Source organism: Macaca thibetana, chromosome 11, assembly GCF_024542745.1.
Source record: "Macaca thibetana thibetana isolate TM-01 chromosome 11, ASM2454274v1, whole genome shotgun sequence".
In the NCBI taxonomy this organism is placed as follows: Eukaryota; Metazoa; Chordata; class Mammalia; order Primates; family Cercopithecidae; genus Macaca; species Macaca thibetana.
Genome location: NC_065588.1, coordinates 15,929,093 through 15,956,979, shown reverse-complemented (window position 1 = coordinate 15,956,979; position 27,887 = coordinate 15,929,093). Strand labels below are relative to the sequence as shown.

Genomic DNA, 27,887 nt, shown 5'->3' with positions numbered 1-27,887 from the left:
TTCTGGAGAATAGGATAATATCTCTGGATCATTCATTTCTTCTTTCTGTAAGCTGAATGATGGCTGAGGGAAAGGAAAATATGTTTTGGGGTCCCCACTAGTTACTTTTTTGATCATTTGCCACTTTCTTACTAATGCAGTGTTGTAGATGGTAACTGGGGGTTCTCCGATGGGTTCACAAAAATAATTTAACTTATAAAATTACTGCATTGGTAGTACTGGAACTAACCAGTTGCTCCTAAAATAGTGCATTTTGGTTTGAAAAATAGATTGGGTTTCTAGGAAATGGAGTAAGTTTGTTAATGTACTAAGATTAAGCACTTTCTCATAACCATATTAGCTATGTATGATATCCACTTCAGCTTACCATTAATAAATTAGACCATGCACTTAAAAGAACCAAAATAAAATCAGTTTATTAACTGTTGAGTCTTTACATTAGAACCACAGTTTATATAGGTTGTTTTAAAGTTAATATTCCAAATGTGCACAGCAAATAAAATCTCTAGGAAGAAAAATAGGATATATTATTGAGGGTTACTAGGTTAGGCTTCATGTATTGAGATAATTTTACTTTGTAGTTCTGGTTTGAAAAGTTTATTTTCTCTGAACATTTCCTGCATACAAAATACGTATTGACTGTAGAGAATTTAAAAATATCAGAAAAAGACAAAGAAAGGAGTCCCTTGTTAACCCTTCTGTTTGAGAGCAGTTTTGGTAAGAAAGGAAGGTGAGTTCATTTTCTAAGAAGAACTAATTAGTAGGGCGCTATGGTAACTGACATAATTCAGGAGCATGCAAACCATAGCGGACAGTAGGAGAATATGCTTAGGGGATGATCGCAGGTGAGTTTGATTAGCTAAATTATGGTGAACCATGATTTCCAGGATAAGAGATTTGTTGTTGTCCAATGGAAGGGATTCCAGAGTTCTTCTAATCCAGGATTTGCTTTCCAGGTAAGGAAACCAAACTGAGTTGCTCAAATTACTGAGAGGAGGAATTGGGGATAGCACCCAAACTTCTTGGTTAATAAGCTAGTGTTTCTTCTGTTGTACGATCTCATGTGTTGCCATTGTTGGTTCTGAGAGAGAGGACAGCAGTGCTTTTTGAATGAATTCTTACAGTCTTAGAAAAAGAAGGTTGCTTAGAAGGGGGAAGTTATTTACAATTGGAAGACCAGTTAAGCTCATTTTGACAATCCAGACATGCGATGATGGAGTCACCAATGCTAGAGTGATGAGGAGAAAGGAAGTGCCATTAAAATAAGTGAGAACATTTGAAGAGTAAGCTTATGGTGGGAAAGCTTATGGTGGAAAAGAAAATTTGTTCTATTTTGAACAAATTAGAAATCAAGGAGAAGTGTTTGATTAGGCAGATAATAATATGGGGCTGATATTCTAGGTGTTAAATTATATTTAGCAGCTAAGGAGGATTGACTGGCTGGTTAGCATGCAATATAATCCTTTCACACAGTACTACTGAGGGCAGTTTAGTTCTAGGAAGTCTCCCCCTGACTCCTGCTTCAAGGAAAGATTAGTTATCTATTAGATGCATCACTGACTGAAACATTTGTTTAATACACTGGTGTAGGCAAACTCACCTCAAAAATACCAATACTGGCCTGATTATATAATTGTATGATGCTTCTTTTTCTCCTATAAAGGTGTTCATAGAATGCAATCCCACGTAAAAGCTGTGTGTTAAAGAAAATGATGTAACCCTTCAACCCTCATCAGGCTTTGTGACATTTTATGGCATGATTGCATTTATTGTCATGATAGTAATTCAGTTTAATAATGTTAGCTAGTTTCATTTGGACCACATATTTGCCCTAGTCATTCATCCTTTGTTGTTTTAAACTTACATGTACTGGGAAACCACATATAATAGCTCATAGCTCTTGATATTTCTACTCAAAGGCGGAGAACTTGAGCTATTATTTAGATAGTCTATGAAAATTTTAAAGATGGGGCAGTGCCTTTGTTTAATTCCTCTTTGTGTATTTTCAAGGATTTGAAAGTAAATAATGAGAGGTCTGTATTTTGCTAGCAATGATTGGTACACTCACCTGACAAAATAAAAGTGATTTCTTTTTCTGTGGTTTAAAGAATTTTTTTTTTGATACATAGTCATAGATTTTTGGAGTCAGATAGGGACTGTGGAGATTGTCTAATTCAGGGATAATACCTGGTTTCCATTTCCATGCTGACTTTAGAATTTAGTAGTGGCTGTTTAGAGCAAGGTTGAGAATTCCCACATTTTTGGGTTCAGCTCAGCATTAAAGAGTGTAATGATACATTATTGATGTCTTTTATGGGAATGGGGAGTGCCCGCACAAACGTCATGTACTTGCTATCCTGATCTAGTCTAGTTCTTTTGTTTCTCAGGTGAGGAAACTAAAATCTACTGAACTTAGTCTGTAATAATCAGTTAGGTTGTAAAGTGTTCTTTTATACTAATTTCTTTGAAACAGAGTTTTTCTTTACAAATACTTTTAAAAATAATGGACAATTGGCCAGGCATGGTGGCTCACGCCTGTAATCCCAGCACTTTGGGAGGCCGAGGTGGGCAGATCATGAGGTCAGGAGATCGAGACCATCCTGTCCAACACGGTGAAACCCCATCTCTACTAAAAATACAAAAATTAGCTGGACGTGGTGGTGCATGCCAGTAATCCTAGCTACTCGGGAGGCTGAGGCAGGAGAATCACTTGAACCTGGGAGGTGGAGGTTGCAGTGAGCCGAGATCACGCCACTGCACTCTAGCCTGGCGACACAGCGAGACTCCATCTCAAAAATTAATAATAATAATCGTCGTCATCACAGACAGTTAAGTTTTTAGGCTAGTTCACAAAAGACTTTTAAAAGTTTTTGTTAACGTTATCCATAACTACTTGGTTTACTTAAATTCTTGTTTGTACTATTCCCATAATCTATGTTTCAGCATTTATCATACGGTGTTATAATTGTTTAAGTTTGAAACCAGCCTTTACCACTTAATACCTGTATGAATTTGCAAGTTACTCAAATTCTACATGTTTCAATTTTCTTGTCTCTTGAAATAGGACAGTATTACAACTTACCTTCATGGGCTTGTTACAAGAATTAAATTGTTAAATATGTAAAGCACTTAAAAAAGAGCCTGGAATCTTGAAAGAGTCATGAGAATCCTTCTCAATGGTGCTTTAGGCAGCAAATATTAGCTGGCAAGTGCTCAAATATTAGCTTTTGTTATTCTTACTGGTCAGTTTCAGTCACTATAGTTCATCCGTGTATACTTGGATCTAGAACAGTATCTGCATTTAAATAAATTTCTTTGAAGGACCAATTAAATAAGGAAGGGGCAGAGGAAGACCTATGAGATCACGTGGTATCTCATAGGGTGAAAGAGGAAGGAAGAGGCCAGCTCTTTTAACAAAGTGCTATTTCCATGGTTGTTGAGCTCCACTCTAGAAGAAAGTTTCTTTTTCCTTAATCATTAAGACTTAGTGTTGCTGGTCTCAATGCCACGTTGCAAAGGCAACAGTTTGATTAATCTAAGCTGGCGTAGCTAATAGTTTCCCAGTGGACTTTACACTTAAAAAGATGATATTTGCTAACCAATTACCTCTCTCCTCTTGGTAGTGTTTTTGTTGCCATCACAAAGTCAGGGACAGGGCAGGCTAGATAAATTGCAGGGCCAAGAGCAAAATGAAATGTGGGGGTTCCAGCTAGGAAAGTCACTTTCCCCTTCTACCCCAAACCGCAGATGGTCAGCCTACAAGCGATCCTGCCAGGATTCGCTTGGTACCTGAATTAGGGGTGGGCAAGAGAACCCCACTGAGTCACCCACCTAAAGTGGTATCTCACTGCTGGCTCAGGAGGGGGATGGCCATTTCCTCTCTGCAACCCACTTTCTGTCCCTAGTGGAGGGGGCTGGCCGGAGGCAGGACTGCACATGAGCCACAGTGCTAAGCCAAGCTCTGTTATCCCGTTGGGCTTTATGTACAAAACACAAATTCAAAGATACAGTTATTAAGAATTGAAAGATTATTATCACAGAACAAGGTCCTGGACCTTTTGAGCCCACGACTGTATGCAGCTGCCTGCCCATGAAGTCCACGTTGGTGAAGAACAGTTTTTTAGATATACCTCTCTGGGTAGGGTCTCCCTTGTGGGCAGTCCAGTTCTGCCTCGGAACTTGGATTTTAGGACAAGTCTCCATTATTGGTCAGTTTCTTGGCTGCGGCTGCTTTGAAACATACAGGTCACTAAAAGCACCATTTTTTAAAAAAGAAATTTACCTTTTTTCTATCATTACCAATCCACATAGATGTACTCAACTTAATGGTCATGGACATGATGCATTAGCCATGTTTCTCTTAATTTCACTACAGGGAGGTATTATTGTTTCCACTTTACACACTGGAAACTGAGGCTTAGAGTAGTTGATAAGTGCCTTTCCTGAAGTCATGTATTAATTGGCAGAGCTGAAGTTTAAACTTGGGAGAGACTGTCTTATTCCTTAGCCTTATTCCTGTTTCCACTGCCTCTCATGAAAGTTTTAGCATTAAATCTATATGACACATATGTTCTGGCGGCAGTTTTTTTGCCTCAGGAACTTCCCATTTATTTATTTATTTTTATTTTTAAAATTGTTTCTAGATGGAGTCTTGCTCTGTCGCCCAGGCTGGAGTGCAGTGGTATGAACTCGGTTCACTGCAACCTCCACCTTCTGGGTTCGAGCAATTCTCCTCCCTTGGCCTCCCGAGTTGCTGGGATTACAGGCATGCACCACCACACCTGGCTAATTTTTGTGTTTTTAGTAGAGATGGGGTTTCACCATGTTGGCCAGGCTGGTCTCCAACTCCTGACCTCGTGATCTGCCCACCTTGGCCTCCCAAAGTGCTGGGATTCCAGGTGTGAGCCACTGCTCCCAGCCTAGGAATTTCCTATTTAGTGAACTTAGTGTGTATACTTGTAAGTGCTCTAGAGCTTTTCAGCCCTATAAGGATTTTAGTTATTAATAGGGATTTGGTCCGTTATGCAATAAGATTGTGCATCTAGGAGTTTGATTTTTTTTTCTAGTGTTTTGCTCACAAGTTTTCTAGACTGCTCAGATTTTTCCTTTGAGCATGATTTTTACCCTTAACTTTGCTGTCACCTCGGAGTAACTTCTTTTGGTTAGTATTCTCTGTATTCCTGAGTCCCTCTGTGTCAGAGAATGTAAGAGTTGAAAATAGTAGACTACCACAAGGCAAAAAACATTGCTTTTTAAAAGCTCATTAAAAACCATCTAAAGTGACTCTCAAGGGACCTTTAGAGGCTTCTTTGAAAAGCTTTGTTTACTAGTAGCCTTCTGTACTAGTCAGAGTTCTCCAGAGACAGAAACAATAGAATATGTATTGATGGATGGATAGATGGATGGATGGATTATAAGGGGTTTATTAGGGGAATTGACTAACACAATTGTGGAGGCCGATAAGTCCCACGATGGGCCATCTGCAAGCTGGAGAACCAGGTTAGTCGATTGTGAGCCAGGGAAGCTGAGGACCTAAGACCCCAAGGAGCTACAGGTGTGAGTCTCAGGGTCCAAAAGCCAGAGACCCTCAAGTTCTAACATCCAAGGTCAGGAGAAGAAGGGTGTCCTGACTATGGAAGAGTGGGAAGAAATTCACCCTTCCTCCACCTTTTTGTTCCATCTGGTCCCCCAGTCGATTGGATGGGTGCCTATCCACATTCAGGGCAGCAGATCCTTCTCACCAGTCCACCAACTCACACACTAATCTCTTCCAGAAACACCATCACAGATACACACAGAAGTAATGTTTTACCAGCTATCTAGGTATTCCTTAATTTAATGAAGTTGGCACCCAAAATTAATCATCATACCTTCTGTTTAGGAATGTCAGTGGTCGAGAATGTGGACTGTACTGTCTGACAAATGTGGCTCAAATCTTGCCTCTGCCCCATGACCTTGGGACTTTCAACACTTTTCATAACCTCTTTAGGGCCTCATCATCTTCACCTGTAAAATGCGAGTAATACTTACTACTCTCAGGTTATTTTAAAGATCACATGAACTGAGGTATATGATGTGTTTGGTGTTGTACCTGGCACATAGAGTGCTATCAGTGAGTGGTAGCTATTATTATAGATCAAAGGATCTAGGCTTAGAAGAGTAATCCAGGGATATAGTCTGTGCTCTATTAGAGCAATCTGCATAGACATGCCTCTGTGGGCTAAGGGGTCAGAATAAGACCAAATGAAAGTCTCTTGAGAGTCGAGTCTCAGGGTTGGTAGATTTAGCTCCACCATGGACTGTTTAACTGTGGCATGCTTAATGATTTAATCTGAAGTCCTTGGAGTGAAGGTGTATGCTTGTATGTGGATTCAACAAACATTTATTAAGCACCTGCTACTGCCAGGACTTTGTAGGTGCTGGTATTACAAAAAAAGCAAGTTGGCCTGTGTCCTTTTGTAGTTTATATTCCAACTATGAGACAAATATGCAAACAAATGACTGATATTAAATACAACATAAGTGCTTTAAGGTAAATGCAGCATGGTCCAGGGGATAAAGTGAGTTAGAGGGAAGTTGTTCTTTGTTAATATTTTATCTTCAGGGCTAAGAATGCCCTTATTATAGAAGGACCTTCAGTAAGTTCAATGAATTATTTTGATATTTTTAGTATAGATTAATCCTTCAAACACCAAACATATTGAAAATGTAAGTTAACTTTGGGTATTTAAGTGACAGAAGCCCATCTTTAAATTTTCCTAGCAATATTATTTATCCTTAATCTTCACAACTTAGGTGAATAGGAGTTACAGGCAAAATCTTGTTAATTATGTGAAGCCTACTAATAGCTGCAATATACAGAAGGGTTTCTTAGTCACTCAGAGTGGGTGTGTTTCTAAATGATAATTTACACCTATGGGAAATATTGCTGGCATTTGAGAAATGACTCTAATATTAGTTAGAATAAAAGTGATATTAATTAGAATAATAGTTGGATATTCATGATTAAAATATTAGCTACTATGTATTAAACACTGTCTACCAGAAATAACACTAGGAAATATATGTATTTTGGTAGTTTATATATAAGATTAAAATAATATTTCTATGAAGAGCGAATTCCCCTCATTTACTATTTGTTTAGCTAATTTTAAAGTTTGTATAAAAAATGGAAAAATGCTGCTCTTTCTTAGTCTCTGAGTTTTTAATGGCAGGAGTCATAGGGAAATTTTTGATGTACTTACAAAAAGCACCTGAGGAATATAGAGCAAATAGATCCAAATCATAAACATATATTGGTAAATGAGCAAAAATGGAAAAAAAGTTGTGTTGAAGGACTGTTGAAACAGTTTTAATAATAGCTCTTAAAAAAGAGTCACTAGGATGTGCTTTGAGAACTATACCTTCTATAACACAATGGCATCATTAAGTTTTTAATATTTGGGTACGTAGTAGTTAGCGTCATGGGCTCTGAAGCCAGACTTTCTGTTTACAATTTTAGTTCTTCACTTACCAGTGTCACTTTGGGCAAATAATTTAGTGTCTTCATGCCTCAATTTTATCATCTATTAATTTAGGATAATAATAGAACTTCCCTCATAAGGTCATTGTGAGGATTAAATGAGTTCATATATGTTGGGCACTTAGAGCAGAGCCTGGAACACAGTAAGCTCTCAGTGAATGTTAGTTGTTGTTATTGTCATTATTTTTCTTTGTAGAGAGGAGGAGAGATGGAACTTCTGATGCTTATTTTTAATCTATGTTACAGAGTCTTGCCTTTGGTATATTTTTTCTAAACTATTTTGTTTGTTTCAGCCTTCTTAAAGTCACGCTTCACAACCCTTTCTGAACTAAAGCTTCCAGGCTTTGAAATTCAGTAGCTGATAATGTCATAAAAGGAGAAAACTAAACATTGTATGTCTTTTGTTTAACCTCTGTTACAGTACCAAATAGTATTACAATTTATTGATATTTGTGGTAGTATTTTCTATTGAGCTGTGAGCTTTTTGAAAGAAAAAACCTACACTGTTGTGTTTAGTACACTGTCTGGTACTAGGTATGAGGCCTGAGCCCCTAATAGTTGTTCTATTAACTATTCTAACATCTCATTTATCAGGTTTACCTAATAGTGTGCTTTTCAAATTTAAAAACAAGTGAATTTCCTAGCTGTCTAGCTACATGAATTAAAGTGCATTACTTTAAATACGAAGATTTTATTTTTTTAACGATTTAGGATAATTTTTCTTATAAGCATTGAGCACATCCCATCCTTCGTAAGCATAATGTAAATTCATCATTATGCATACTGTTTATTTGGGCTGTAATATAGTGTCTCCATGGAGGGTATTGATATATGCTTGGTTGTTTGGTTCTATATCACATATTCTCAGGATGCCTTATGCATTTTTTCTTTGCATCTTATGTATTATTTTTCTCTTATTATTATAATATATCAATTTCTTTCTTATATTCTTTCTTTCTGCCACATCTAGCAACCCTAACTTCCTAAATTCAAATTTAATGCTTCTAACCTGCTGCGGATTGATTTGCTAATTTTAAAGTTTGTATAAAAAATGTTTGTATAAAGTTTGTATAAAAAAGTAGAAACATTAGAACCTAAAGAAAAAGAAAGATTTATTAATAAGATGTTAACCAAGCTTGAGGGCGTCTTCTGTGAGTAAAATGCAGAAGTTCAGCACATAGAGGGTGTGACATCTATTTAGCTAGCCATATAGGTTTTATACTTTCTTTATGACATTGCTCAGGTTGTCAAATATGTGTGGCCTGCAGGCAAGTGATTTTTTTATTATATTAACGTCTGTACAAAAGAATGGAATTCTCATCTTCAGTATTTCCATAGTGTTAACTTATGGCGTGGGAATTCAAATGCAGATCTCCCTTACTCCAAAGTCCATTTTCCTTGCTGCTAGACTCATGTTATAAAAAAGTTAATATTGTTAATTATTATAGTTCGTTAAAGTGCCATGGTAACTAGGGTAGTTTTTGGTTTAAAACACAAACTCGGCCGGGCACAGTGGCTCATGATTATAATCCCAGCACTTGGCAGGCTGAGGCAGGAGGATTGCTTGAGCTCAGGAGTTTGAGACTAGCCTGGGCAACATAGTGAGACCTTATCTCTACAAAAAAATATAAAAAGTAGCGGGATGTGGTGGTACACACCTATGGTCCTAGCTACTTGGGAGGCCAAGGTGGAAGGATTGCTTGAGCCCAGGAGGTTAAGGCTGTAGTGAACTATGATAGTGACACTGTACTTCAGCCTGGGCAACACAGCAAGACCCTGTCACAAAACACAAAAAAACCACAAATTCTTTGTCTTTGTCCTATTATTGGCATTTTTTCCTATTTGAGTTTTAAAAAATATTCCCAATTATGGATTATTTAAATATTTAATTGATGGATACATATTCAACATATATTTTACAATAGTAAGTTACACAGATATAGGTTACATTTAATAACATGTACTTTTAAAAGGTCTACAATTTAAATAACCTGATTACTATGTTTATTTATAGTCTTTGAGCTCAATACACGTGCCCAACTACATAGAAGAAATACTTAAATGTGCCTATTTTACTTACAGTGTATAAAATGCTAGAAAAATATTAAAAAGATGCAAAATGAAGTAGCTTTGAGGCATTTGGGATTAGACATGGATTCAAATCATAGTTTTAATCTTAGAATGTTAGCTTTTTCAGTACTTCCCAAGGTTACTGTAAGGATTAAGTCAAGTAGCATTAATATGGGATGCACCATTTGACAATATTTGATCCTTCATGATCTCTTTCTTCTTCATTGTTTCCATCTATATAATTTTGAATCTTGATAAAAAAGAGGGAACAAAAAAGTATAGGAGAGAATGAAATATATTTATTAAGCAAAAGCAACTATGGGTTACATATTGTGCTTCAAAATGAATATTTTACTTTTATCATTTTGTTACATGCAGAACCCCTTTAATTTAGCCTTCATTGGACTGAAGTAGAAATGTAAGAATTGGAGCTTATTTTCATTTCTGAGGTGAGTTCATTTGTAGAAAAATTAGTATATTTGAATCAGTCTGCTGTTTCTTTGGAAACTTTGTCATTTGCATGTACTCAGAAATACTGCAATTATCCATGAAATGCTGTTAGTGTGAAGTTGTGATGAGGGTCCCAGGCTAGGTGTTCGGAGCTCCCTGTCAACACCTGGGCTGTGCTGCAGATGCCCTTCAGTGTTGTGACCCTAGTTCCTTGACGTCTTTCTGTCAGTTTGCTTATTTTTAAAATGGGAATGGTGTGGCAGTTGGCCCTGCTTACCTTCCAGCTTACATGTTATAAGAATCAATTGAGATCATGGATATGAAAGTATTTTATTATGAAAAATGTAAGGTAAAAGTAATAATATTGTGAATTGTCACAGTGAGTTAAATGGGAATTAACTCATTACATGCAGAGAATCTTTTAAGCATGAAACTTTTGAATGTTATTGTAGCCTAGTGCCCCTGGAACAGTAGTAAGACAGGGCCATCTTATATGTTGTTTCTGAATAAACTGGCAAACAAATAGAAGAAAAGGAAGAGGAGGAAGCAGCTGAGGAGGAAAGAAAACAAAACTAAACTGATTATATGGTCTTGAAAGCATTGGCATTTTTAGAATTACACATCACTTGGAAATTTTTGAAGGAATTATTAATCTATAGGTAATTAAAAATGAATTTTCTGGCCAGGCGTGGTAACTCACTCTTGTAATCCCAGCACTTTAGGAGGCTGAGGTGGGAGGATTACTTGAGCTCAGTAGTTTGAGACCAGCCTGGGCAACATGGAGAAACCCTGTCTCTACAAAAAATACAAAAGTTAGCTGTGGGTCTCACCTACTCGGGATGCTGAGGTGGGAGGATCACTTGAGTCCGGGAGGTCAAGGCTGCAGTGAGCTGAGATTGCATCAGTGTACTCCAGCCTGGGCGACAGAGTGAGACCCCTTTTCAATAAAATAAAAATGAATTTTCCATTAAAAACCAGCTTATGTTATTTTCAATGTTTTTACATTTCTTGCTGTGGAGAAAACCCTAGTCCCTTCTCTAGAATTTTAATCATTCATCTGGATGCCTTGATATATGTGGTATGATGCTTAGTAAAATGGAATGGATAGTTCTTCTATCTCCATGAGTTTTCCCATTTGTTTGGTTTTCTTTTTACCTGCCTTTATTTCTGTTGTTGTTACTCTTCCATCCACCAAGAACATGTGGTCCTCTTATCTCTGGGCTGAGGTTTTTTCGCATGTCCTTTTATTCTTTCTTCATCTCACAAAAGATATACCTAGGTTTTTTAAAGGTGCCAGGATACTATTGAATGAACGTAATTACTATAGGATAATGGTTTGGCTTTGTGTCCCCACCCAAATCTCATCTCAAATTGTAATCCCCAGAATCCCTCTGTGTTGAGGGAGGGACCTAGTGGGAGGTGATTGGATCATGGGAATGGTTTTATCGTGTTGAACAGTTCCTCCTTCACACACTCTCCCCTCTCGCCTGTTGGATGGGCTTGCTTTCCCTTCACCTTCCACCGTGATTCTAAGTTTCCTGAGGCCTCCTAGCCATGCTTCCTGTTAAGCCTGTGGAACTGTGAGTCACTTAAACCTCTTTCCTTTATAAATTACCCAGTCTTGTGTAGTATCTTTATAGCAGTGTGAAAATGGACGAATATACTATATTTCTTTCCAGTATCTGTTTTGGGAGAGGAATGCTGGTCAGCTGCTAGTAAAATCATCTCCATGTACTCCATTATTTAGGTATTCTTCGATTCTAGTGTGGTGGTCATGACTACCTAGGTGGTCATTTTTGTCTAATATTGCAGCTGCTATTTTTGTGTTTTCGTCTAGAAGAAAATGTTATATTTTCCTCTCATAGCTTACTTATTCTGTTCCTTGCATAATGATTGAGGTGACTGTATTCAAAGCCTTAACAATGATTAACAACATGTCCCTTAATCTTCAGAGCTAGCCCAAGAGTTTCATTCTCCTGTGGCCACTGTAACCTCTAAACTATGAGTAATCTGGCAAGTACTTTTGTGTTCTCTTTATTGCAAATCATATTCTTTTTTATCTTTAAGAAATGCTTCTTAGTAAATAGTAAGTCATTTATTTGACTTCTCCAAAAAATAATAGACTATTAAAAGAAAAATAGTTTTAAGGAACATTTACCAGTTGCTTTTTTATGTAGATAGTGAGTGTAGGATGTAGCAAAAAGACCGGGTTTCGTAGTCTTCACTGTTTAGTTCTGGGCATGCATGCTCTCTGAGCCTTAAATTTTATAGTTGTAAAGAGGGTGTAGTGTTGGGATTGTTAGGCTTAAATGAGATAGCATATATAAAATGCCTAGTACATTGAGGAGCACAAAGAAGTTCACAGAATAATGTAATTATTGTTATTACGGGTATCTTCTCCTCATTGTTGTTGTCATTATCACCATGATTATGTGGGAAAACCTAAAGGGAGTTTTGTACTAAGGGGCTCAAAATGGAATGCGTTGTTGATGAAGGTCTCGATACAGTAGATCACCTTGACAAATTGTGTGTAGTCATCGTTTCTTTGATACACCATTCATCTTCGTTAAGATGAGACTATCCAGCCAGCCCTAGAGATGTGCCAACATTTCTGGCTGAGATTACTATAGGCTTATGAAAATGGGTTAATTGGTCACTGATGAGCTGCGTTACTGGGAATAAGTTTAGAGTTTTATGAAATGCATAATTTAACTTTAGACTTATCTACTCTCAGGAGTAGGCAGTTATTTAAGTAGTAGCCAATTTGAAAGAAAAAAAATCTACCTTTTCAGTTTGTTTCCTTTTTATGGATAAAATGAAAAAATTCCATCCTGAAATCAGATTTTAAGGAAGAGATACATATAGTGATTAACCCTCCAGCTTCCTTTTGCCTACACACACACACACAGGCACACACACACTTTATCTTCTGTTTTTCATTCAGAATATGACTGCACAAGCTGTAGGGGTTAGCTAGCAGCACATTGAATAGCTTCTTGCTGCTAGTTTGGGGGATGATTGAAATTATTGACCCTTACATGAAGACGAAATGAAATCTGTTTATGCAAGAATACTAGAAAAAAATCTTCTCTATTCAGAAAATACTTTACCTCTTAGAATCTTTAACATGAAGTCAGTCACATGATGTAAAAAAGCCAATTAAAAGTCAATTAAGGCCAGGCGCGGTGGCTCATGCCTGTATTTCTAGCACTTTGGGAGGCCAAGGTGGGTGAAGTTGGGATTTTGAGACTAGCCTGGCCAACATGGTGAAACCTCGTCTCTACTGAAAGTACAAAAATTAGCTGGGCATGGTGGCAGGCGCCTGTAATCCCAGCTACTCGGGAAGCTGAGGCAGGAGAGTAGCTCGAACCCGGGAAGCTGAGGTTGCAGTGAGCCGAGATCATGCCATTGCACTTCAGCCTGGGCAACAGAGTGAGACTCTTGTCTCAAAAAAAAAAAAAAAAAAAAGTCAATTAAACATTTTTAATGGTGGAAGTCTTATTAAAGTTTTATATTCCGAATTTGTCTTCCAAATACTTTGAAAAAAGACTAAACATTTCGAAGGCTACAGGAATTCTGTTTAGAGGATTTGGTTAAGCTAGCTAAAAACCTGGATAGCAGTTGCCCACGACATTTTAATTATTCTATCTAAAAAAGATGAATTTCTATGTCACATAAAGACATGCATTTAAGGTACTATGATATATATTTTTGACTGAACTTTTTGCGCAAGATGCATTTCTGAAATAAGTAAATGGAATATTTTAAATGTCATTTGTGAATCTATTTTTAAAGCAGTATTTAACATCTAATAGACCTCGTGTGCTATTGTAGATGTTCTTATTTATATGTAAAGGAGGGCATGCTATTTGTATCTCTTTTTTTAGTTGTGTGGGAGATGCAGTTATTTTCTGAGGGGAGTGAAGGAAAAGAAGGGCTATGTTATAATTTGAGGACATAGTTATTATGGGAGACTTTCTTAAGGAACCAAAAAGAAAGGAAGTATTGGTGAGCAGCGGTCAGAAACTAGTCAATACTGATAACAATGTATAGTGGTCCCAATAGGTTCATAATTACCTTAAAAGGAAAACAGGAAGCAAATATAGAGAAGATTGAATAGTCGTATGCCAGGGTAAAGAAAAGGCCCCTGCCCTCAAAGAGTTTATAATTTTATTCACAAACTAGAATTATCTATCTTAAAGTCCCATAGTTTTTAAGCTGCCTGCAGACAATTACAGTCTAGTTCTAGTGTATCTTGTGGAATCTTTATTTTTCAGATTGTCTTCAAGTACCTAGCTCCATGCTTACAGTTTATACTCCCAAATATTGGTTAAATTAAACCGGATGGAATCAAGTGCTAAAGGAAAAGTCATGCTTTTATTCTTCTTCCAGTGGTGGACAGCAGAAGTTTTAGAGTAATCAAGATCTGAATTTAAAACCTGGCTCTGCCACTTAGGTGGTCTTGGGCAAGTACCAAGCTCTGAGCTTTTATTTCCTCTGTTGTAAAATCATGATTATCATACTTATTTCATAAGTTAGCTGAATGGGTAAATGACGTGTGTGTGTGTGTGTGTGTGTGTGTACTACAAAAGTGTTTATCAAATAACTGTAATTATCAATATGGTTATCAAAACTAAGGAAAAGTTGAGATGGCCCCAAAGTCATAGAGATGGAGTTAATATAATGGAGAGGGTTCCAGGTGATGATGGACTTCAGAATCTACACAGGTGAATTTACAGTGTTGTGATAGCCAGTATGGACCCATTTTAGGTTCTTGATCCCTAGAAGTATATTGTCAATAGTTAAATCAAAATGTATTTAAACAGGATTAATCTGGAAGTACTATTCAAGAGGTTGTAGGGAGGTACAGACCTTGAGAGTTAATCATACCTATGTAAACATTAATGAAGGCACTGTACATATCAAAATAAACCATATTCCTGCTTATGAAAAATACCTCAACATATTTAGACAGATTGAAATCATACATGCATTCTGTGAACACAGTGGAGACAAACTAGCAATCAATAACAGAAAGATGAGTAAATCTCCAACATTGAGAAGATACGCAACACGTTTCTAAATAATCCATAGGATAAAGAGGAAGTTTCAAGGGAGATAAAAAATACATTGACTAAATGAAAATGAAAACAGAATATATCAAAATTTGTGGGACACAACTAAATAAATTCAAAACTAACAGAAATGCAGAATGCCTTTGAGTCCTTTGATGCCATCAGTAGATTGGAGAGGACTAATGAAAGAATCGGTGAGCTTGGAGGTAGGGCAATAGAAACTTTCCTAACCGAAGGCATAAGAAAAATGAAAAAACTGAAACAGAATATTGAAGAACTATGAGACAATTACAAAAGGTGTAATGTATGCAGAATGGGAATACCATGAGGAGAAGAAAGAGAGAAAGGATCAAAAGAAATATTTGAAATAATAATGACTGAGAATTTTCCAAAATTAACGACAGACATCAAACCACAAATCTTGGAAGCTCAAAATTAATGCCAGACACCAAGCTCAGGATAAACACCAAAAAATCTACAGACAGGCATGTCTTACTTAAATTGCAGAAATTCAAAAACAAAGGGAAGATTTTTGAAAGATTGAGGGGTAACTTCACCTTACCTTTAAGGGATTAAGGGTAAGAATTACGTCAGACATCTCTTGAAAAACCATGTAAGCAAGAAGAGAGTAGAATGAAATATTTAAACTATTGGAAAACAGAAACAAAAATCACTTAGAATTCAGTATCCAGTAAAATTATCCTTCAAAAGTGAAGGAGGAGTGAAGACTTTCTCAGACAAAAGAACTGGGAATTTGCTGCCAGCACAGTGCCTTACAAGAAATGTTTTTTAAAAAGATGGATTTACAAATATTTTCTGCTAGTCTGTGGCTTGTCTTTTCGTTTTCATAGTGTCCTTTAGCCCATTTTTATTGGCTTGAATATTTTGCTACCAAAGTTTGATATTAACATATATTGTGCTTTAAATATTTCTAGAAATAGCATCTCTGCAACCAACATTTTCAGTATAAACTTATTGAAAGTCTCAGGAATGGAGTGTTATTTTGTGTTCAAGTAAGTCACAAAGCATAAATATTTCACTGAAATGTAAATAGTAAAATCTATTATTTCAGGATTTGTATTTTCATGTAAAAGATACATGCTATCCTCACATAAATATGGTGGTATTAGGAGTAATGCCTGACTCTTCAAATTCAATTAATGACTCTGCACCCAGGAGAGCATTCCTGATTTTTGTTGCTGTGTTTGTGTAACATTCTCTAAGGTTCTTTGTAGTGAGGAACAGATTACCTTTCCATGAGTCAGGACCCCGTCTTATTAAAAGGGCCACTGCTATAATTTCTTTAAGCTTCATCTTGGATTGTTATTAGCTTGGCACAGGACACTGGATAAATTATATACACACACATACACCCCGAAGAAACCCCCTGGTTTGAAAATGGAATCTATGAATTGGCTTCCGTGTCTGCTTTGAGAGTTATTGCCATGGTGATGAATAGTCTGCTGAGTTTTATGGTTGGCATGATTCTTCTGGATTAGGTCACTGGTGTTTTCTTTCTATAATACCAGTTGACTACACTTTCGGTAAGAGTTAAAGTTCCATCACTAAAAAGCTAGTAGGGAGAATGCAAAACTAATGATTTAGTAGAATTAGCTACATCAATGCTTTTAATCTGTTGATTATTCCCTTTCAGTGCTAAGTAGCAGGGGCTTACTCATTTCACAGGGCTTTAAATCTTTCCATTGCAATCAGACCTGGTAGGGAATTATTCTGTGCTGCAGTTACAAGTTTTTCATCATTTATTAAAGCATTATGGGATAACCATCTTGATAAAAGCATCTTGGAAACTAGACCTATTTATTCCTTTTTGTGGGGGAGGATGGAGTCTCGCTCTGTCACCCAAGCTGGAGTGCAGTGGCATGATCTTGGCTCACTGCAACCTCTGCTTCCCGGGTTCAAGAGATTCTCCTGCCTCGGCCTCCAGAGTAGCTGGGATTACAGGCATGCACCACCATGCCCGGCTAATTTTTGTATTTTTAGTAGAGACAGGGTTTCACCATGTTGGTCAGGCTAGTCTCGAACTCCTGACCTCGTGATCCGCCCACCTCGGCCTCCCAAAGTGCTGAGATTACAGGCGTGAGCCACTGCGCCCAGCCTTATTCTTTATTTTAATGAGTCAGAATTTTAAATACTTTGCCTTACTGTATTTACAAAAGTTGTAGCAATGGGTCAGTTGTCTTAAGTTAAATTTATTAGTATCTTCCAACATTAAAGGAAATATTAAAGTGTTTCAATTATGTTTAAAATAAAACACAAGTATGAGGAGTGATGGACACAAGTAAAACAGTTTGGGGTAATAAAATGAGTTGTTGATTTAGAGATATATACTATATGCCAAATGGTCATTCTACTTGGGGATATAGTGAGAGTTAATCTACTTGGGATCATTGCTTCTAAAGCAAACCCAGTTGTGTAAAGTCCTACATATAAAGGTAGATATTAAATCCACCAGGGAAATAATCAGAAACCCAGGTGCCCAGGCTTTGTAAAAAAATTAAACAGTAAAACCATAGTCACCTGTACTTAACTTAGATTTAACTAAACAAATTCATAAAATTTCCTGAGTGGAATGATGGTTTCAGAGAGCTAGTGAATTTCAGACCCTGAAAAAATACTGCTCACTGAATCGTAGTCATTCTTAACTGTTTAACAATTTAAATCTAAGTTGTCATATGCAACAAGGTTTAAATTAGTACAGTTCTGGTTATGCTGTGTCTTTTCTAACTCATAACTTTCAGTAATGAAAATAGCTTTCTATATAATTAGCCTGAATTAGATTTTCCTCTCTTTCCCTTCTACATCACTAATTAAACTGGAGTAATCATTTCTGCTTCTAGGATGACTGTATGATTTCATTTATCCCTAATATAGTACACACTCCATACTAGACACTCAGGAAATCTTTATTTATTCTTTCAGGAGGCAAAGCAGGAACAGATTAGCTAATTACCAGCTCAGACCAAGTTAAGAATAATAAAGCTACAGATTATCACTTCAAAATTTGCCTTTTTGCCGTCTCACTATTTTAAGGAATGCCCGCTCTATCACTAATATCTCTGGCAAGAAAGCATTCCATGTGTATGTATATAAGTGTGTATCTTCATTTTTTGCTGTCACCACACAGACATCAGGCTTTTTCACAAAATCTGACCCCCTCTCTTGACCATTTTTTATAACTATCTGGCATGTATCACTACAGAGCTTTTGTTCTAGTCCTTCTACTTGGACTTTGGCAGATATTTGAACTCTGCTGAGCCAGTGCTATCCTCTTCAGGGATATGTTTTTAAGATTTTCTTCCTTGCCAACCACAGAGACTGAATTTTATATCCCACAGACGAGTTTGAGATTTCCAGCCCCTTCCATAAATCCCATCACTCTGTCACTCTTGACAGTGTAATTATCCCTCTTGTTTCTTGCTGCTTTCCTGCTTGTAATCTTTGTTCCTCAACATGTCCTTCATCTGAAAAAAAGGCACCCAATCCTTCTTCCTTTGTCAGCTCTTTAATTTCTCTTGTGAAATAATCTTCAGATATCAGCTCCCCACAAAGCCTTACTGGAGGAGAAGTGGCAATTTGCTTCCTTAAATTTTTCTGTCTATTCAGTTTTCATGAGTGACTAATAACTAGCCATCATATTAAAGTCTTCTGATCTTATATTTAAGTATGATTTTTTAATTAGATTTATGTTTTGTTCAGTGTTTATGCTGTTCAGTGTATGCATGTGGTATGTGTATGCTTTTTAATATGTGTATCTATACTTTTGTATGTAATACAGATAAACCTAAAGGCCAAATTCGGCATCTCGTTTTTGAACCAATCAATCAGCCTACTGATGTGAGACAAATTTCAACAAATGCTTAAGACACATCTGATAAATATATAATAAAACTTGTATGTTGACAGAGCTTGTAAATTTTTAAAATTCATATTTTTCCATCTTTTTTTTCATTTCTGTTATTTGATGATGATGAATCAGGATTCTTTTAATGAAATAATGAGATCTTTGCAGGTCTGATGTTCAAGGTTGATACTGTGGTGGTGAGTGAATCACCATATAATGAAGACCCATTGTGTTACCCTATTTTAGAATTTTTCATAAGGTAACAAAGGTATGAGAATTAAGCAGGATAGTGTAAATGAAGTGCTGTGTAAATTGCAAAATGTGTGTGCACACCCGCACAGATTTTTCTTGTTTTTTTTTCTTTCTTTTTTTTTGAGACAGGATATCACTATATTGCCCAGGCTGGATTTGAATTCCTGTTCGGTCCTCCTGTTCAAGTGATCCTCCTGCCTCAGCCTCCCAAGTAGCTGGGATTACAGGTGTGAGCCACTGCATCAGCTACCTGGCTTTTCCTGAGATCTCTGAGAGTGATTTCAGGTGATACACAGTTAGTGGTATGAGATAAAGCACATTGCTGCTAAAATTCCAGACAGTCCCCATAAATGAGTAGAAATTGCTTCAGTTATCTAGCAGGTAAGTGTCAGATTTGCTGGCTTATTCTGGTTTATTGACACAGACCTGTGGACTTGTGGTATCCTATTGGAATGCAGAAGGACATTTACCTTGAATAAGAAAGTCCATTTTTTTTTTTCCTAACAAGATACCTAGGAGTGAATGATTTGTGGATGTTGAATTTTTTTCATTGTGAAATAATTCAAAATGACAAAGCGAACTGAAGACTCATTATTTTCATGTATTGTATGCTATTTTAAGTTTTAGGAGAAAAGAACTTTGGAGATTGTATTAGTCTGTTTTCACACTGCTGATAAAGACATACCCAAGACTGGATAATTTATAAAGAAAAAGAGGTTAAATGGACTCATAGTTCCATGCGGCTGGGGAGGCCTCACAATCATGGCAGAGGGTAAAAGGCATGTCTTACATGGTGGCAGGCAAGAGAGAATGAGAGCCAAGTGAAAGGGAAAACCCCTTATAAAACTTTCAGATCTCTTGAGATTTATTCACTACCATGAAAACAGTATGGAGGAAACTATCCCATGATTCAGTTATTTCCCACCAGATTCCTCCCATGACATGTGGGAATTATGGGAGCTACAGTTCAAGATGAGATTTGGGTGGGGACATAGCCAAACCATATCAGAGATTGAAAAATTTTAAAAGTAAAGTGATATCCATACTTGCAGATATTGAGATGTCTGTAAACAGTCTCCCTTACAAAATAGAGCAATGCCAAGATAATTTTTGTGGGAGATATACTTATGTATATCATATGTCTTTCTAAAATATCAATACATAAGACTCACACAAAGTGACTATTTAATATGTACTTATTATACCATAACAGCCAAAATTTGAAATGCAATTAGAGCTGATTTGAATTAATTTCTATGATTTGACAACACAGAAAACTTTGATAAACTTTATTCATATTCAGAAAAGCTACTTCTTTCTGGATCTAAGTCTCATGTTTACCTAATGTTGAAGTCTTTGAAAGCAGACTTTTTGGTGACATTTGACACATACGTTATACATAAAGTACACAGTTTATCCTGGGAGTCTGAGATGAAAATTCTGAAAGTTCATAAATCTTAGGATTCACTGACCCAAAGGTGATGTTTTGATTTCATATTAAGAAGCCACAGAATTTTTCTGTTAAGTCAGTGAATACTAGAATATTCAAAGTCAATAAAAGATAAAGAATAATGACAGATGTATCTATATAAATGATGTAATGGTGCTTTTGTACAAGTATAGTTAACCTGTTGGTTATCTTCAAACTTAATTCTGTATTTGCAGTAAAAATTAAGGTGATCTTCTGGGATTTGAGAGGTAGCATGAGGTTAATGGGTAAATTTCATCTTCTTCTACTTTCAAGTAAAGTGTAAAATGACTTTACTTGAAAGTTGATCAAAAACTTTTGGTTTTGGGTTAAGTATAATTAGAATAATCTATGGAAGTATACAGAAAGGATTACCACTTCATGAGATTTATAAAAAGATAAACAGATGTGGTTTTTAACTTAAGGATGTTATCGATAATACAGAAAGACATAATCTGTAACCTTTTTTGAAGTGTAGATATAGAATAGGTCTACATTAATTTTTTAACTTAGAATTTGACACTGAAAACGTAAATCCAAGATGTGTGTATATTTTGGTCTTGAGGAAAAATATTATGCATATTTATACCTTATACATATACAATGAAAAACCCACACTGATGACTAACAAATGATTCCTATTGATCTAAAAGGAAAAAGATGAAAAATTAACAAGAAAACATTGAAAACTTTAAGAGAAATGGTTTTAAAGAAAGGGTAACATCATTACTAAGCAAAGAAATAGTAATTTTTTCCTCTATCAGATTGAAAAAGGTTTTTTTTTTTTTTTGTTTTTTTTTGAGACAAGGTCTCACTCAGTTGCTCAGGCTGGAGTGCAGTGGCACAATCACGACTCACTGCAACCTTTACCTCCCAGGCTCAAGTGATTCTCCCACAGTAGCCTTCCAGGTAGCTGAAGCTACAGGTGTGTGTCACCATGCTCAGCTAAGTTTTTGTATTTTTTGTAGAGATGGGATTTCACCATGTTGCCCAGGCTGGTCTCGAACTCCTGGGTTCAAGCGATGCATCCCCCTCAGCCTCCCAAAATTCTGGGATTATAGACATGAGCCACTGTGCCAGCCTTGAAAAATGTTTTTTTTGTTTGTTTGTTTGTTTGTTTGTTTTTAAAACAAGTGATATCCAGTGTTTTGGTGAGAGTGTAAGAGAACAGAAAAAAAATTCTACTGGTGACTGGGTGCTATAGTCTGAATGTATCGCTCCATAATTCATATTTGAAACCTAATCTTCAATGTGATAGTATTAAGAGATGGGGCCTTTTGGAAGGTGATTAAGTCATAGAGAGCCCTCATGAATGAGATTTGTGCCTTTGTAAAAGAGATGAGAAGGCACTGTTTGCCCCTTCTGCCATGTGAAGACACAAAGGTGCCATCTTTGAAGCAGAGAGCAAGTCCTCACCAGACACTGAATCTGCTGGCGCTTTGATTTTGCACTTTTCAGCCTTTGTTGCTATGAGAAATAAATTTCTGGGTTTTTTTTTAACAAATTACCCAGCATAGGGCATTTTTGCTATAGCAGTCTGAATGCACTAAATTGGCGTAACATCTCTGGAGGGAAATTTGGACAGTGTATTAATAATGTAGAGATGGGCGTATCCTGTTACATAGCATCTTCTTTAGAATTTTACATTAAGACAACATGCTGGAATAGGCATAAAGATTTATGTTCAAGGATGGCAGTTTTAGATTGTCTTTTATTTTTTAGTTGCAGATTTTTATGATAAATATTAGCAATGTAACTGCTCAAGGAAAAATTAGTTACATAATTTTTTTTGGTGGGGGGTAACTGTTTTAAATAGGCTGTAGAACAAGCTTGTCCAACCCGAGGCCCAGGACAGCTTTGAGCACGGCCCAACACAAATTTATAAACTTTCTTAAAATGTTACAATTTTTTCTTGCTTTTTTTTTTTTTTTTTGGTAGCTCATCAGCTATCGTTAGTGTATTTTCTGTGTGGCTCAAGACAATTCTTCTTCTATTGTAGCCCAAGGAAACCAAAAGATTGGACACCCCTGATGTAGAAGGCTTCAATGAGAAATCATAGTGCGATGGTCTTTTTGTTGTGACTTCTCAGGATACTTTGAGTTAAAAGGTTATAAAACCATACAGACAGTAGCTGCCTTTGGAAAAAAAAAGTTTATGTATGCATTAAAAAAAAAACACTAGAAAAATATATAAAATGTGAAAGCATTTATCTCTGGCTAGTAGGATGACTCATGATTTTTGTTCTTAAAATATTTTTGAATGTTCTAACTTTCTGCCATGGATTTACTTTTATGATCAGAAATAATATTTGTAAAATATAATAAAAAATAAAAAAGTCTGATATTTGGTGCTGGATGAAACACTAGAAATCCTGCAGGCACTTCTTTCTATTTGTTGTAGTAAAGTGTGCTTTTATTACTTTTAAGTTTTCAGGAAAATCCTTTTAACCTGATGCACAAGACAAAGGCAAACAAGATTGCTGTCATTCACAAGAAATGGAGGATAAAATGTACTATTCCAAAGGACTTCCTCCCAAACTGATGGGCTGAGATGTAGAGCAGTGTGCCTTCTAACTGGAGAGCTGCTTGAGGGTTTGGAGATGAAATTTTCTGTCTATTGGTTCACAGAACTGGCTGCTTCCAGACAGTCACTTTTTTTTGTTGAGCTCCACAAACCTCGTTCTTTTAGCTGAGTATTACGTAGTTTTTCCAGCATTGCTTTCTTTCCCTCATTACATCTAGGAAAACAGTTTGGAGATGAGCTACTGGAGTTAAAAAAATCTATTTGGTTTTATTTGTCAATTAAAAAACTATTTGGTGTGTGCTAGGTTTATTTTTGTGAGTGGGGAATGGCATATGACTGTATATTACAGACATGGGTGGGGGGGTTTCCTACAGACTGTGAATGGGAAAAGTTTGAGTCACTCTGTTGTGGTATTTGTGTTATAGTATTTTCTTGCTTTCTTTTCACTTTGAGTATATGTGGACATATTTTTTATTGCCTTTACCTATTATGTGCCAACTATTGTACTAAGTGCTGGGGATACAGTGGTAAACAAAGGCTGGCCCTTGCCCTCAAAAATGGGACAGATAGGGCAAAAATAAATGACATGCAACATCACCTACTGTAGTAAGTGGTCAGGAGAAAATAAAAAATGTCCTCACACAGAGATTAATGCAAGAGGGTGGGTTAGATCTGGGGATAGATAATCTCATACAGCACTTTAAATATCTGGGCGTGCTTCTCTGAGCAAGTGGTAGATAAACAGGCTTAAAGGATGAGAATTGCTAAGGAGTGGAAAACTTGAGTTTCAGGCAGAGGGAGCAACATGCCCAGGGAGTCCAGGGCTGGGCCAAAGTGAGTAAGGAGGCAATGGAAAGAGACAAAGCTGAAAAGTGAGGCAGGGGACAGATCCTAAAAGGGCTTTTAGGTGACACTAAGAGGTTTTGATTTTGCTATAACGGCATTCAGACAACACTGAAGGGTTCTAAGTAAATAACATGACCAGATTTAAGGAACACCCAATTTTATGAGCACTAAGTGTATGATTATTTGTAACACTTAGCAGAATGTGACTGTCAATGAACCTCTTTTGCAGTATGCTTTGGTTATATCAGTAGTGTGACCATTATGTTCTTAGTCACCCTGGAGTAAAGAAGAGTTCTAGTTGGGCATAATGGCACGTCTGTAATCCCAGCTACTCAGGAGGCTGAGGCAGAAGGATTGCTTTAGCCCAGGGGTTCAAGTCTAGCCTAGGCAACATAGGAAGACTTTATCTCTTAAAAAAAGAAGTTACAATTTATCTTACCTCATCTGATCCCAAGTGTTATCTAGCAAGGGGGAAATATTTGAATTATTTAGAAGAGAAAACTCAGATGTGATTTTTTAAATCTACCATTTATTACTTATAGTTAATCAGGTACTATGCTATACTCTTTTCGTATATTATTTGGAAATAATATGTGAAGAAGATACTCTTATTTTCATTTTATAGATAAGCAAACAGATTTAGTAATGTGGTCAAAGTTGTGTGGCCTTAAAGTATGAAGTTGGGATATGAGCCTGTTTTGTACATGAACCTGAATTCTTTACAAGTGTGTTCTACTGCCAATACTGATGATTTGTTTGTCACATAACACTAAATTGTATAGCCAGGAAAATAATTAAGGTTTAGATTTCAAATCCATGGCTTTTTGGCCATAACATGCCACCTCTTGACATTGTTGGTTTAATCTGTTTTTCATAGCCCCATGTCAAAAATAGAAGGGGATTAGATACCATTTTTAGAATTGTAATTAAGAGGTCTTAAACTATAATCTAAATAAAGGTTAAGAACGGGTTAGGAGAATAAGCATTTTATCAGTTGAAAATAAACTTGAAAGGGATCCTTCATGTTTTGCTCAGCCAGGGTAAACCTTGACAATTTTCAGCCAAAGGCCCTAACTAAATTCTGCCACCTAGGCCAACTCTAGTCCAATGATATTCAAATAAATTAAACCATTTTAAAAACTGATATATCCTCTAGCAATTTAATATAGGTGTATCATGGTGGCATTCAGCTTCAGATCATGTGTTGCTGTAATATCTTCTGTTTATATGACTGCATTTCTGTTATGTGTCACTGACACGGCTTGTCTGCTTTCAAGCCTCTTCTGTCACTCCTATTTACTGGTAACATACAAGCTTCAAGGATCATTTGATGTGCAAATTTAATTGCAGGTTTTACTTTTAAAGGAAGGATGACATAAGCTATATCATTTTAACAACTATTTGCACAGCTTTTTCTAAACTGCTACTCTGTGTATTGTAAAGCTTCCTGACTTGTCAAGGCTGCTTGCTCAGTAATTAACTTATATGTAAGTAAGTATGTATGTGTATATATATGTATGTTTATATATGTGTATATGTACATATATATATGATGATGTTTTGCAGTGTTTCAATAGGTACATCCTTTGGAATTAAACTTGGGCATCTCCCCGGATTTTTTGATAAGAGGACACCTTATCAGCATTCACAGTTCCTTCTTTGTATTTACTGATTTGCCTCTTTCTCTTCCTTCCTTCCTCGCTTCCTTCCCATTGCTATATAGCACATGATTACAGGTAGGAGAGGTTAAGTCTCGCTACCTAGCTAATGTGATAATTTCCCGACAGTATTTCAGAGTTAAGGTAAAACTACTCCGGAAAGGATTGATACTTCTATAAGAAATGCCTTTTTTGTTTTTTTTCCTTTCTAAATGGCACTTAAGAACCAGAAGCGCTCATGTTTTTAATAAGCTGAAGTAGTCCTGTCATTTTTTTTTTTTAGAGTTTAACTTTTTGTGGAAAGGACAGGCTTTGAGGACAACATTGTAAGTTTAAAAATGCTATTTTACAAGGACCTTCTAGACAATTCTTTTGATATGCGTTCACCAACATGTCCAGCTAGCTCATTTGGGAGAATATGAGACTCTTGATAGGCACTCAGCAAGCTAATTACAGTGGATGGGGGTTCCATTTGAGCCAGGTGAAATGAGGAAAGTCTAAGTAAAATCTTATTAATTATGGGAAATATTGATACTTCATGCCAAAAGCTTTCATTTTCCCTGCTTCAATTCTTTGTACCTATTGTGTTTTAGCAGATTCTATATTTAAATGGGAAATTTTCAACAGAAATGGGAGGCTCTGTAAATATTGTTACTTAACAATTTGTAAGGTGAATTTGCAGATGTCCTCATAGTGACTCATAATTTTTCCTTATTCGTCATTAGGTTTTGTGACTATTTGGTTATTTCTTTTTTCAAATTTTATGTTGAGAAGTGTAAAACTGCTAGTTACTGTCTTCTAGCCAAAATCTAATTAAATAGGTTTTCTCCTTTTAAATTTGAGTTAGGAAAATGTTCCGGGGTATTGGATCTGAATGAGACTGTACAAATTGGTCTCACTGGTCTCATTTTACAGGTGAGGAAGTGGAGGCTGAGAGAGGTTAAGTTACTCACCAAAGGTTATAGAGCTATTAAGTGGCAGACTTGGTGCACAAACACAAGCTTTTGGTTTCCTTGTACTGAGGTCTTGACACTTTACAACTAATCTTTAGTTATAGGACATGAATGGAAATGAGAAATCACTTTTTCCCCCAATTTTTTTGTGTCTTGGTGGCTTTTTAACTGAAATTGTCAAATAAGATCGTGTCTTATTAGAGCTATACAGTGATTTCTAGGTTGAAAATGACATTTAAAATCCATAATCAAATTAATGTGTGTGGTGTTTCCCTTAATGCATTCCTAAACATTGCCAATTTAAGGCAAAACTATCATTTTGTTCATTTATATTCCCTGTTACATAATTTTGCAGTTCATCTTTCTCAAATCAATATTTTCCTAACTTAGACTACTAATGCCATCTGTACACTTAATTTATGGTCTCACTCTTCTAAATAACTTATGGAAATAACGTATACTATTGGTCCTGCTATTTATATTTATTCACACCAAGAAATGTCCATTTCATTTTTGTTTTTTTCTTTGTCTTTTCTTTTTTTTTGAGACGGATTCTCATGCTGTCACCCAGGCTGAAGTACAATGGTGCGATCTCTGCTCACTGCAACTTCTGCCTCCTGGGCTTAAGCGATTCTGCTGCCTTCACCTCCCAAGTAGCTGGGATTACAGGCACATACCACTGCGCCCAGCTGATTTTTGTATTTTTAGTAGAGACGGGGTTTCACCATGTTGCCCCTTGAACTCCTGACCTCAGGTGATCCACTTGCCTCGGCCTCCCAAAGTGCCATGATTACAAGCGTGAGCCACTGTGCCTGGCCCCCTTTTTTCATTTTTTCTACCTTTAATCCTAGCTCTATAGCCAAACAATAGCTTCAACCCATACTGACTCATTGAATATTTTAACAAATTCCTGTCATTTACATGCCATACACGTTTGTCTTTTTGCATGACTATAATTGTAGTTAGATATGATTCTCCCAAAGATGAGTCATATTACATCTCCTGTCCCTCTCCAGGTAAGTTGTTAAAGCATTTGGTTAGTCATTCTATCCATATGAATTTAACTAGCTTAGCATGTATGTAATTGAAATTTGACAATATGTAGTTTAGAGTGTTTCTTTAGAAACTTCTTTTGGGTTTCTTACTCCCACTGAAAAAGGTATTAAAGTTAGGAGAAGAAGGATTGGTTTAGAGAAGACAAAGCAGAA

The 27,887-nt window shown here is 36.5% G+C and overlaps 1 protein-coding gene across 3 annotated transcripts in view; it reads left to right on the top strand.

Moving 5' to 3' along the window:
• EPS8 (epidermal growth factor receptor pathway substrate 8) overlaps window positions 1-27,887 on the top strand; it is a 169,485-nt gene that overhangs the window by 41,285 nt on the left and 100,313 nt on the right. The window contains exon 1 of one of the 3 annotated variants that reach the window (XM_050749475.1): window positions 2,602-12,055. The exons of the other annotated variants lie outside the window; for them this stretch is intronic. Coding sequence (XP_050605432.1) covers window positions 12,044-12,055 — 12 coding nt within the window. The 5' untranslated portion in view covers window positions 2,602-12,043. Of the gene's footprint in view, window positions 1-2,601; window positions 12,056-27,887 lie in introns of those variants that run through there. 3 annotated transcript variants of the gene reach the window in all.